Source organism: Amphiprion ocellaris, chromosome 15, assembly GCF_022539595.1.
Source record: "Amphiprion ocellaris isolate individual 3 ecotype Okinawa chromosome 15, ASM2253959v1, whole genome shotgun sequence".
NCBI lineage: Eukaryota > Metazoa > Chordata > Actinopteri > Pomacentridae > Amphiprion > Amphiprion ocellaris.
This window is the reverse complement of record NC_072780.1, coordinates 19,860,192-19,873,115: the sequence shown is the minus strand read 5'-3', so window position 1 is coordinate 19,873,115 and position 12,924 is coordinate 19,860,192. Positions and strand designations below refer to the sequence as shown.

At 38.8% G+C, this 12,924-nt stretch overlaps 1 protein-coding gene across 2 annotated transcripts in view; it reads left to right on the top strand.

Moving 5' to 3' along the window:
• The window catches only part of khdrbs3 (KH domain containing, RNA binding, signal transduction associated 3), a 127,687-nt gene that overhangs the window by 55,606 nt on the left and 59,157 nt on the right, over nt 1-12,924 (top strand). For both annotated transcript variants that reach the window (XR_004846815.2, XM_023263743.3), the window contains exon 3: nt 4,354-4,470. Coding sequence is in view for 1 of the 2 variants with exons in the window: in XM_023263743.3 (XP_023119511.1) it covers nt 4,354-4,470 (117 nt within the window). In the remaining variant the exon portion in view is untranslated. The remainder of the gene's footprint in view (nt 1-4,353; nt 4,471-12,924) is intronic.

The following is a 12,924-nucleotide window of genomic DNA, read 5'->3' as shown; positions in this document are numbered from 1 at the left end:
GCTGTACTTTAGCGGTACATATGAAAATGCTCTCCATCAAAACAGCAATTATTCAGTTTGTTATTTGTACTTGTAGGTGCCCTTTAGCTAACAAAAGTGTTTTTAGTATTATGTATTCATATATTTGATCTTTAATACCCATGTTCTTTCTCAAGTTTGACCAATTAGTTTTGTAAAATGAATTTTGGGGCATTTTATGTCATTATGACAGACAGACAAAAAGGTAACATGATAACAGATATTTAATAAAACCTGCTGTCTGGCTGGAAGCCTCTACCCCTAAACTACCAGGGAGTCTTACTAAGTCAGTTAATGTGTACACTAATAACTGGATTATTTTTATGACAGCTGAGACCAGTAAGCAAGTAGAGTAAAACTCACTCAAAAGAAACATTATGTTTAAGAATTAACAGAAAAATTAGTTTTTCTTCAGAGTTTGTGTTTTGGGCTGATAATTCAGTTTTGTTTAAAATAACAGATCTTGAAAATTACAGTGCAAAAATTACATTAACCACACTATTCATAAAGTCTGATAAAAAATTAAATTCTATAATTAGTTCCGTGTGCTTCAGAGAAAGGGTTTCTTTAAGGTGTTTTGGTGGACTGATTGGTTAACACAAAGTAATGAGGCAAGCCCACTGTGACATTTTTCTCATTCAATAGATACTGTCTCTATTTTAAACTGTCCTCCACTGAAAAGCCGGTATCTAAATGAAGAAGGGCATTTTTCCTCTCAGCTCACCAGAAAGCCAGTCTCTCTCTAATTGTGTCCCTGATTTCACAGAAACTCAATCGCTCTGCAAACTCAGTAAATTTATGTCTGCATTAATTCCTCTTTCACAGTCTGTCTGTTTTTTTCTTTTCCAGTAAATGTGCGCCTTTGTGCTGTCTGCCTGACGCCCATGTATGCACTGTTGATATGACTTCTACGCTGCAGTACTGAAAGCAGCACAGCAACGCTTTGTTCTTGATCAGAAAACAAGCTTTTCTGCTTGTTCAAGCGTTTTTACCCATCGGCGAGTGCGCAGTTGGGAGTCGGAGGACTGAAAATATCTACACAAACATCCCGGACACCGTGTCCGATATACAACCTGTCAGAAGGATGGAATCGGTGCACAAAAGCTGTAGTAACATGGAGGGATGTCGGCTGTGTGATCTGGCTCTGCAAATCATTGTTCAAGAGATGGCACAGCTCAGTGATCAAGGCTCTATCCAGGTGGAAATGATGGATGTGCAGGACATCGGTTAAACTCAGCACATTTAAAACATTCCCAGACACCCTCTATTTGCCCCGGCGGTGCTGTCTCCTTTGATAATCCTTTTCTACACTTGAATCCATTAGAGGGAGGACACATTTTGTTTGCGTAGATGCTTTTAAATTGAATTTTCCTGACCTAACATTTCATGTCCTGCCCAATATATTTGGAATTAATTAGTGTGCAGGTTACATTAGAGGTACTAAACTGTTGTTTCAGGTGATGTATGAAGCTAACAAAAAGAGCTAAGTTAGCAACAAAGTCCACACACCCTAAAGTGAAATTAGACGTCTTTAATCCAAGGTCGTAACTTTTCAGGAGCCTACTTGTTTCCATTCACAAGTTCAAGGCTGGAATTAGCACAATGGGACACTGTATTTACTTGGAGACAAGTGCTGGTCACATCCAGTCACAGGACTTGGTGTAGTTCTAAAAGCTGAAGAAGCATACAGAAGCTGAGAACTGCTGGAGTTCCGCCTGGCCAGGATAAAAACCCAACAGTCAGTTACTGCATTAGAGCGAATCACTAAAGCTCGCCTCTCAAATCCCTCACCCAGGAATTGGCAGGAGCTTCCTAATAAGCACTTGCTTTCTGAACAAAAGGCAGGAGATATATAGGTGAGGTGTAGAACAAAACTGCCTGTTTTTTTTTAACCTCCTGCTCACTAATTGATGACCTAGATAGTGGAGGGAGACAGCTGTATAACTCACAGTTAAAGGAAAACATAGAGAGGCAGAGGAAAGCATCGCTCCCCTTTTGTCTCTCTGACCATCTCCAGCTGCTGGTGGAATTGTGTTTAGTCCATGTTAGGGTTGTATGACTTTGATGAGTGTCTGCGTACAACATCTCTCGCTGTAGAATGGCTAGCATTTGTGTTTTCATGGCTATGGAGCAGCTGGGGAAACCTTTGATAGACGGCGACCCACCAGTGTTGGTCAAATTCAATGTTAACGCAAATAAGTTCACTATGATAATGATGCACACTGAAAACTTACATGCAGATGTTCCATCATATTTGGGGTTATATATCATCTGATATCAGAAGGTAAAGCAATGGAGTATCATGACCTAATTTGCTGTCAAATTCTGAGAAGTCATTTCAGATTTTTACACTGATTAATTACAGTCTGAACAGTAACATATGACCACTCCCCTGTGGAGAGGGACTATGGGCTGATTCCTTGGTTCAGTCTCTGGTTTCATGCCATTGTTTTTAATTGATTATTCTCAATTTAATGCTTAACTCCGACAATTTTACCCATTGAAGTCACTCTTCTAGTCATGAGAAAGTGCTACTCTTTAGCCAGGGAAAACTGTAAACTTCTAATGACTATGAATTTTGAGCATGTCTGGGAAAATGACTCAGATAACATAACTTCAGTAAATGTGGCATGGTGGAAAGTATAGGAGCAGGACATATGGACCGGAAGTCAGGAAATGTTGTTTTTCCTTCAGGAGCCGAGCCAAGTGAGAGGGCTACTGATAGAACTGGAACTGCTGGTCTGACAACGCAGAAAATATTTACACAGATACTGTAGCATTCAAATATTTTGCACTAGTGTCACTGAAAAGTGTATATATGTAACATAGGAGGATCCTTATGTGTAGCCTAGCCTATGTGATTTAAAATGTAATTATCTTAAAAGCTTCGCCTGCAGTGAAAAAAGCACAACTTTAGTAACTGTTCAATTAGTTGAGGGTTACATAAAACATATAATAAGAATTACTGGCCAAAATAAATAATATTTGGCCTACAGAGAAAAACGAGACACTGTGCCACCCAAGTGTGAGTAATGGTCTCAGTCTGGCTGCCCCTTTTAAAAGTGTCTGACTGCGCTACTGGTGTATTTGCATGTTAATCATTTGGGATTCAGAGAGCCCTTAGAGTCCTGAAAAATGATGATGAGAGATGATTTTTCTGTAGCATGCAGGAGGTCACAACATGTATCCACAAATTATTATCTTGTCTAAATAAGATGCATCTAATATCTTGTGTGCACAAGTTATTATCTTATATGATAAGATAATGTATTGTTGCTGAAAAATGCCAATATTATGCAAAGACCAGGACTTCTGGTGATTTGTGCGATTCTGAAAGTTTATTTTAAATAATAATGAGTAAATTAATATTGCCAGCATTTCTACGAAGTAATTTGATGATATTAACTTATTACACGTGCCTTGTGTATCCTGTATATTGGGGATGTAGCAATGAGCTCCTTCTCTCAGGTTGTTTTTATATCTTAAATCTCCTTTTACATTTTTGTGAGTTGTTACCAGGTATTTTTACCCCACAAACCCATAATTTCCAGTCTTTCAAGCCATTCTATTTGCAGTTCCTTGCGTGCAAATGTTCCATCAAACAATTACTCTGCCACTATTTTGAGGGGGCATTGAAGCCGCATCATTTTCTGCACCCTCCACTCAATGCGACTCTGGGTGGTTTCAAGAGTTTTTGAGCAGAGTATGATGTTGATTTTATTAATTGTGGTCATACATTTCAGGACCGGCTGCTTGTGATTGAATGGCCGCCATATCACTGTCAGTAGAATTTTGCTAATCGGACAGCCTGAAAACAATGTGCAGTACACAGTATGCAAAAAGTATACTCTATGTACTTATTACGAAGCACAGAAGCCATTGTTGCTTTGGTGTTGGTGTCCTAAAATTATTCACATCTTTTAAACTGTGAGGCTTTGTGCTTTTAAACAATGTATGGTTTGTATTTGTATTTAGAATGGACTGATATCATTTAAAATACAGCAACGGTGCCTTAATAGTACTGCGATGAATGTGAATGTGATGTTAAATTTATTTGAATATTTTGGGACACAGACATCATCAAAACATCTTTGTGCAGTTTAAAACCACAGCTCATGAAAAGGTGACACAGTGAACAGTGGATAAAACGTCTCAGAAATGCTTCCTCGCTGATTTCATCCAGACTGAAAATAAAGCAGGAAAAAACTGCCGATAAGTTTTGGTTAACTTCAGTTGCCGTTTGAGCCAGGTGTGACTGACATAAGAAAAGTCTTTGCTCTTTATCTCAAACACACAGATTCTGACTGATCTGCGCTTTCTGACTCTCTGTTGCAGTTCAACTTTGTCGGCAAACTCCTCGGGCCACGCGGGAACTCGTTAAAGAGACTACAGGAGGACACTCTCACAAAGATGTCAATTCTTGGAAAAGGATCCATGAGAGACAAAGAAAAGGTAACCCTCTAGTCTGTTATTTCATTTTTATTCTTGCTCTCTTTGCTCCTTTCACTCTTTTGCCCGCACATCATTTTATCTTGCTCTGCTTCTGCTCCTCTTTAACGAGGGCTGAAGTTAAGGTGGATCTACCACTAGACTTAAGTGATGCCTACTGTAACAAAAAAAAAAAAAAGAATAGAAATGTGAGGATCTCATTCTTGTTCCAAAACATAAAGTTCAGATTTTCTGACTAAATAATTCACTGGTTTGAGGATACATTGTGGTGTTTTTATTTATTTATTTATTTATTTAAATTTCATTTCTTCCCAGAGAGGTTGTAAGCTTTCCAGCATACTTGATAAAGAATAATTGCCTCAGTTCATAAAAATAATCAGAACATTTTTTTAATATATTTTCAAAAACTATAGTACACAAATATAATAGAATTTTTTACTCAGTTAATAGAGGGAATTGTGAAAATTAATTCAGGGTAAAGCCACAGATGACAAATGCCTCGTTTTACCCTCACTATATTCATACTACTGTCATAGAGGGTGAAAGAAACCAGAAAATATTCAGTATTTCATAAATATTTCACATTTATGGATCTGAAATCAAAGGATTTAAACCTTTTTCATAAAAAAATATTCAAACCAATTAATCAATTCTCAAAAATAATAAAAAAAATCAATCTAATACTTGACAACGAATTGATGATTTGATTAATAATTGCATCTCTACAACCCGTGCCCCTTGCAGGTTTGTTGTCATAGAAAACAAACATACTAAACATAAATTCATATTTGAAGTTGTTTCTAATTATATTTCAGATAATCAGAAACAGAAAAAAAAGCTTTTATTTACTTATTTACATGGGATCTTAATCAGAGCTGTTCCTTTTTCATTTACCCTTCATTAGAACTTGGAAGAAAGTGATCTAAAATTTGTATGTTTAGCAGTTTGTCTCAGGTCACCCCAGTATCTCTGACTGCATGTGACTGACAGCTCTCAGGTTGTGTAGGCTGCATTAGAGTTTTACAAAAACAGCTTCATCTTGAAAACAAATTTCAAAAGCTTATGGAAATGTGAATGATCTTGGGGATCACCAAACACGCCTGACACCTTTCAGAGCCTGCTCTCTCTCATAGTAAACAAAATACAAACAGTCGAATCAAGTGCAGAGTGTATACGAGACAACGCTCTGTCTAGATTTGGGTTTTGTTTTCGTATAAATTCAGATTCGGGGAGGGGAGATTGCTCTTTGTAATGATTTGAACAAAACTTCATGAGAAAAGGATGGATTTTCTGAGGAGGATATAGCTCGAAATTTCAAACACAATCCAGTTTAATGACTTCTGTCATCTATGATCGTGTCAGCACATAAAGAGAGGATATAAATGGCTCTAACAGCGGATCTTTAGCAGCAGAATTGATTGCACGCTGGACTGTTTAACTGGGAATAAATCGACTTCACTTGGCTTGTCTGTGTCTGTCCTCTCCCTGTGTTTGTCAGGGGTGATTTGTTGGTGGCGATGATTCTTGCTATAATACGGCATCTTCTTTTTGATTACTGTGATCAATAGTCTTTGATGGTGGACTCCTCTCAAGTACCTGGAGAAAAGATCTGTCATGGAGATGTGCTGACCTCGGCAGCCCTTACCTGTCTGCACAAACCCACTGCAGTATTTATGACTGACAGCTTTCTCTCCTGGATGCTCCGCGTAGTGCTGCTTCTTCTCTTTTTTCGGGGTGGTAGAGGATACAACCTTGCTACAAAACTCATACTTAAAGTTCACCTGGCTGCTGACTTTTTGTTTTCAGCCTAGTAGCATGTGTCATTGTAGTCTTCTGCATTTGAAGCTCCTCGTGTAGGTCAGGAAGCTCGGCCACTGCGGCGCAGAAAGAGGGACCCAAAGGCTTTTTCAAGACAAGTAAAAACAAAGCTGTCTTGTCTGCACACAAGCACCAAGTGAGGCGCTGCTACCTTTAAGGTCATGTTTCTGTTTATGTTGACAAAAAAAACAGACTGTACTGTACTCCTTCCCTGCACCTGATTGACAACAAAGGGGATCATGTGATATCTGAAAGGCATTAGATGGAATGGTAATTTTACCGCTAGGCTATAAAATGTTCAACACATTCCCTTTTAAGCGCTTACATTTGGCAGAGACAGTGCAAGAGCTGGCATAATTGCGCAAATGTTTGCCACTGCGGGACCTTGATGTTGTGGTGATGACAGTGTGAGCGTAGAGAGGTTGAAAGGCACCGAGCTGTCAGAGTCAGAGTCTTCCCGCCTGGTTATGGCACCTCGGTTGTCCTGCTGCTGTCAGAGCAGGATGATGTAGAGGCTTCCGTGTTCCGCGCCCCCTCCTCGTTAGCGCCGTGATTAACTCATCCATTTTCCTCCCTGGGTCCTGTACTCCCTCTATAATTTTCCTGATGGGCAAAACAATCACATTTCCTTTGTTTCACTTTTAGCAATTCCTGCATCGAGTTTAATTTGCAAGCTGCTGCTGTGGAGAAATGCCCTCTGCATGCGTAAGAGCTTTCCTCCACCACAATATGAATCTAGCTGTGAGTGCTTCTGTTGCCGTGGAGGTCATTTACCACTTGAAAATCTCGAGGATGATATAATTAAAATCATGTTAACAAGTATATGAATTATGGTAACTGCAAAGTCAGCCTTTTTGAAGGGAGTATCTCTTTATTTCTTGCCTTCCCTGGAGGAGGACTGGGCTCGACTTGCGACAGTCTTGTGCAGTAAGCTGTGTAGAATTTTAGAATAAATGTGTAAGTGGTGTGACCAGCTACACCAGTAACAACTAAACAATAATAATAAAAAAAATCATCCACAAACAAACAGAACTCTGGCTGCAAAGTTGCCAAGAGAAAATACACAGTGAAGAACTGTAATGTTCAAAAACTGTATAGACAGTGCATATTACAACAAATATTTGTTAAGTAATTATATTTTTAGCTGATTTCAGTACAGTAGAACAGTGTCATTTCATATTATATATTATTTTATTTCATTATTATATTTCACACATAAAATAATTAATTACTAATTATTGTTTTGTACTGTCAACATGTAATTTGTTACTTGTTTTTATGTGATTTTACAATATATTATCTGTAATAATTACTAGTGAGTAGTGGAATTACCATGTTAAAAAAAATACAGATTTTTGATATTATTACAGTTTTGACTGCTTTGGGTTAACATGTAATTGAGTACCTTTTTCTGTGATTTTTGTCAGTCACTGTCTGTCATTGAACAAAACAGGGAAAATCTGTGAAGTACCAATAAATTGTTCAAACAGTTCCAACTAAAAACTGTTCCTTTAACCCGTTCTTGACAAAATATTTTAAAAATGCACTAGTTTAGCGCTAGTCTCAATCTAGTCTCGGTGGCCCAGGTGGTAGAAGGTGTTGTCCAACAACTGTAAGGTTGTGGCTTTGAGCTTCCATGTGTCAAAAGCTCCTTGGGGAAGACATTGATCACTTGCATGGCGACTCTGCCTCTGTTGGTGTATATGTGTGTAAATGGGTAAATGAACTTAGTAGAACCTGGTTAAGAACCTAGTTAATTGGCTATGTAAATGTTATTCTGTGGTCTCCAGCAATGTCCCGCCCACACCGCTGATTACTTACACATTAGGATCTGCATTTATTAATAAAAACATCCATCTATTTATTATCTACACACCGTTTAATCCTCATTAGGGTCACGATGGGGCTGGAGTTTATCCCAGCTGACTTAGAGTGAAGGCAGGGGACACCCTGAACAGGTCACCAGTCTATCACAGGACTACATAGAGACAAACAATCACACTTGCATTCACACCTACGGACAATTTAGAATCACCAATTGACCTGAGCATGTTTTTGCACTGAGAAAACCCATGCATGCACAGAGAGAACATGCAAACTCCACAAAGAAAGATCCCAGCCCTAGGTCAGAATGCGAACCGGCGATCTTCTGGCTGCAAAGTGACGCTGCTAACCACCAAGCCACTGTGTTTTATAAATTGTGACACCAATATTTTCACTTTTATTGCAAATGTATACTTGCTACAAATATAATTTAGACTCCCTAATTACTAAGTAACAGTATTCATACTGGTTTGAAAAAATATATCAGTCGACCCCTAGTGGCCAGTAAATGTAGTGCACTATAAAGCGAAAAGGAAGTGATTTTGGACATAGTTTAGATGTTTTGTGTGTTAGCATGCTAACATTTTAACACCAAAACATAAAGAACAGACGTGACTAACAGGAATGGTACTATTTGTACATGTGTTTTTCCATAAAACACATGATTTGGCAACTTAAAATTTCACAAATGCTGGTGATAGGGCTAGAAGAAAAGCATAGATGAAAAGTTTCCAATTCATCCTGAACATGAATGCCTGTACAAAATTTCAAATTATTCAACAAATACTTGGACCATATGGTGCTAAAAAAAAAAGAAAAGAAAAGAAAGAAAAAATGGTTACTCAGCACCAAAAACTGTCCTTATGTGAGGACCAATGAAATAGGAGGTTGTTGTGTGGTGGAAGTAAGTGACAAATACTGTAAGTTTTGTAAAACAGCAATCATATTACTTACAAAAAACAAGTCCCATATAAATTAAAAAAAGAAAAATTGATAAAAATGTTGGCCAAAGATTGAACAGGAAAAATCTTATAAACAACGAGGCAACAACTGAAAATATCAGTCTGTAAAACAAGGAGCAGTGCTTGGACACAAGCTCTGAGGGATCTGGATGTGAGATATAAACTGGTACCAATCCATGCAGGGCTTTCAAATCTCACAAAATAATCTTTTTATCAGTTCTTCATTTCACTGGTAATCAGAAAAGGATGGCTGCTACAATGCAGATATGCTCTCTTTGTGGTGCAGGTGGTGAATCTTGCTGCTCTAAGGCAGCTAATGCAGAGAGATACATTTCCTCAGAATATATATATTTGTCATGTTAAAGAGGAAATCTGGTCTTTGTGTCTATAAGCTACTTTGGCTGTCAGAAGTGCAGATGAACAAGGCTGATAGCTCTGTGTAGTTCATCGCCTCAGTAGATGCATCACCTGCCACGCAAACACGAGAGCAGACTTTTCCTGTCTGTCCTTAAATGTTTCTTTGAATGTGAATTTTAAAGGAGCGCTTGCAGTTTGACATTGTTCTTTACCTCTAAGCTTTGGCTGCAGGAGCTCCTGCGTCCAGAGCGCCATGGCCCTCTGTTTCCAGGGTGAATGGCTTTTCATAAGCTGATTTACAGAGAAAAAAAAATGTAAACAGAAGGAAGATGCTGCCAATAGATATGAAAAACAGACAGCTGTAATCTCCCGCTGTGGGCTGCTTAGCTGCTATAGGACTCTGCTGGATGCTTCTTATCAGCGCTGAGAGAGAAGCCACCTCATGTATGAAAAGTGCTACAATATCATATGCAAATCTAGTGGTCACACAAGCAGCCTGGTTTCACTGCATATGTGATTTCCACCAGGTGTACTTTACACATGATTATAGACATTAGAGAGTGAAAGAAGAGTCCTTAAATAGACAGCCATTAGATGACACACGCTAACATTAGGTTCAAGTCGGGTTTTGGCATTCTTAGTTAAAAGCACACAGCAATGATTATTTTTCTTATATTTCTTCGCGCAAATATATCACATGAAAGGGAAGAGCAGAGACAGTTCTACAAACAGTTGTCTCCTTCCAACACCCTGCTCACACTCCCTCCTCAACACCAGCAGCTCCGGCAGCTCTGGCAGCTCCGGCAGCTCCGGCAGCTCCGGCGCTATGCGCAAAGGAGCCCTCTGCTCGTAAAGCACAGATTTATGAGGAAAATTAACATATCATTAACATACCACAGGCACTCTTAAAAGAAGGTTATTTATAATTAGGTGACATCAGAGACACCGGTTTGCATGGTGCTGAAGCGGGAGAAGGGGAAGCGGAAGTTGCTGCCACTGGAGAGGCCCCAGAGAAGACTTTTTTTTTTTTCTCTTTTTTCTGCTCAAAAGGAGAAACTGGGACGCCAAACCTGTTGTTTCCTTTGTGCAGTGTGATGGGAGACATTTGGGGGTTTTGCTGTCCTATTTCTCCCCATCAATAACATTACGCTGGCCTGCTTCTGTCGGGACTGAATGGCCTGTGCAGCCCCCTCTCTGTTTACATGGTACCCTTTACTGCTGCAGCCTAAATGCACCGAGCGTCTGCAGGTAGAGGTGGAAATGAACGAGTTACATCTGCCCCGCTTTCAGGTGTTTGAGTGGAACTAAACAGCAAATGAAAGCGCATTCAGGCCTGTACACCAACCACGGAAAATACGTTGTAGGTTAGAGTGAGATGCAGGAACATAAGGATGTCATGTGAAATCTAATTCTAATACAGCAGTTGTTTCCAACAGACATCACTGGCACCGTCCACCACCACATCTGACCTGACAAGCTGATCAACATCTTGCACTAATTCAATATTTTGTGAAACAGATTCCATGTATTTATTAACAGAGCATTTGAAAAGATGAACACTCAGCTTTTTATCCTTGTAAATTCATATGTAGCTAATTTGGTGTTGCGAAATAATTCATTTTTGTAGGAAAACTCCATACCCCCAGTTTGAATGGTTCATTTTGGTCTTGCCTGAAAAAAAACTGTGGTTGTATTGTCTTGATTTTTCTTTTTCTTTTTTTTTTTTTTACTGACTTTGGTAGATGGTTGATTTGGAGAAAAAATGTTCATGTGATTTTTTTTTCTAAAAGATTTGGCAATTTAATTTGTGAATCATTTTCTAAAAGTCAAGCTTCAGTTCAATGTTCACTGTGAAATACACTTAAAGCATGAGATGTACAGACACAGCAGTTTAAACTGCTTGTCAGACAAGCCTCAAAATGGATGAGATGAGGCTTTTAAATGGCGAGACCACAGTGTGCAGGAATTAACCACTAGCTTAAACATAAACAACCCCTGAAAGTTTCAATTGGATCTACATAATGTATTCTTTCAGCATCAACATTGCATTGTTGCACAACTTTTTTTCCTGCTTGATAGAAAAAGAAAGCTCACACAATTCTTATTTTCTATTATTAAGCCACAATAGAAGTTTGTCTGATAGACTGTCACTTACTATTAAATCGAGGGTTTTTATTTATTTATTTTTTTGCCAAGACAGACTTTGTTGGTCCACAGCTTTGGTCCACAATATTAATCTCGACCTCAATTTTGGCTTCCTCTAATTAAACCTATAATTAAATGAACATGGTCAACTGTGATATTGACATTTAAAATATTCTACTTATACCTAACATCTATCCATGTGTTAGCTATACACTGCATATTCCTCATCAGGGTCACCGGGGGGCTGGAGTCTATCCCAGCTGACTTAGGGTGAAGGCAGGGGACACCTGGACAGATCACCAGTCTATCACAGGGCTATATATAGAGACAAACAATCACACTGGTATTCACACCTACAGACAGTTTAGAATCACCAGTATGTTTTTGGACTGTGGGAGGAAGCCAGAGAACTCAGAGAAAACCCACACAGGCACAGGGAGAACATGCAAACTCCATGCAGAAAGATCCCAGGCCTAGGGCGGGACGCGAACCATGGATCTTCTAGCTGCAAGGCGACGGTGCTAACCACCAAGTCACTGTGAAGCCCAATTAATGTGACACAACCCATGTAAATTAAATCACTTAGTTTAATTTTGAATAAACCTGAGATTAAAATGTATTTTTTCATTCATGTCTCAGTCACGTTTGGTTTCACACCTGTCTGATTTTCTGCAGTAACTGAGTGGAGACTAGAGGCTTCTCTTTGCACAGTGCTGCAGTCACCTGTCTAGCTGCTGCTGTAGCCTGTGAAGCGTTTGGGGAACATCAGGGAATTGTAGTATCTATTGATAAACAAATCATTATTAAGCGATTGCATTCATATTTTGCCTTTAGGATATGCACTGAATTCAAGGGAACAATTTTTACTTTCTTAGTCTTATTTTGATGTGGATTTGTACATTGGCAGGCATAGAGCATGTCACTGAAGTAAAACAGTGCAATGGAAAAATTTATGTCTCTAAAAATCAGTGTGATAAACAGGGTCACAATATTGATCAGAATAATCATGATTTTCATTTTGGTCATGATTGTGCAGCCCTAGACAGTGGTATGGAAATACTTTAGCTTGTATCAGTGTCTGTTTCACCACATGAAGCAATGCATCTAATTTGTTTGGCCATTTAAATCAGCACCACACATCTCTGTGTGACAGGTGCAAAATCAGATCTGAGTGCCATCAAAGCCGAAAAAAAACCCAAAAATAACAAATTGGATATTGGATGCCTTTGCCTGTGTTTTACCATATGACAAAGTTTCTCAATGGTTTGTACTTAAAAGAAGCCTTCACAGTAAAATTCATTTTCCTGTGCAAAAGCACTTCACTACAAAATCACCTTGGTGTTTGTAACAT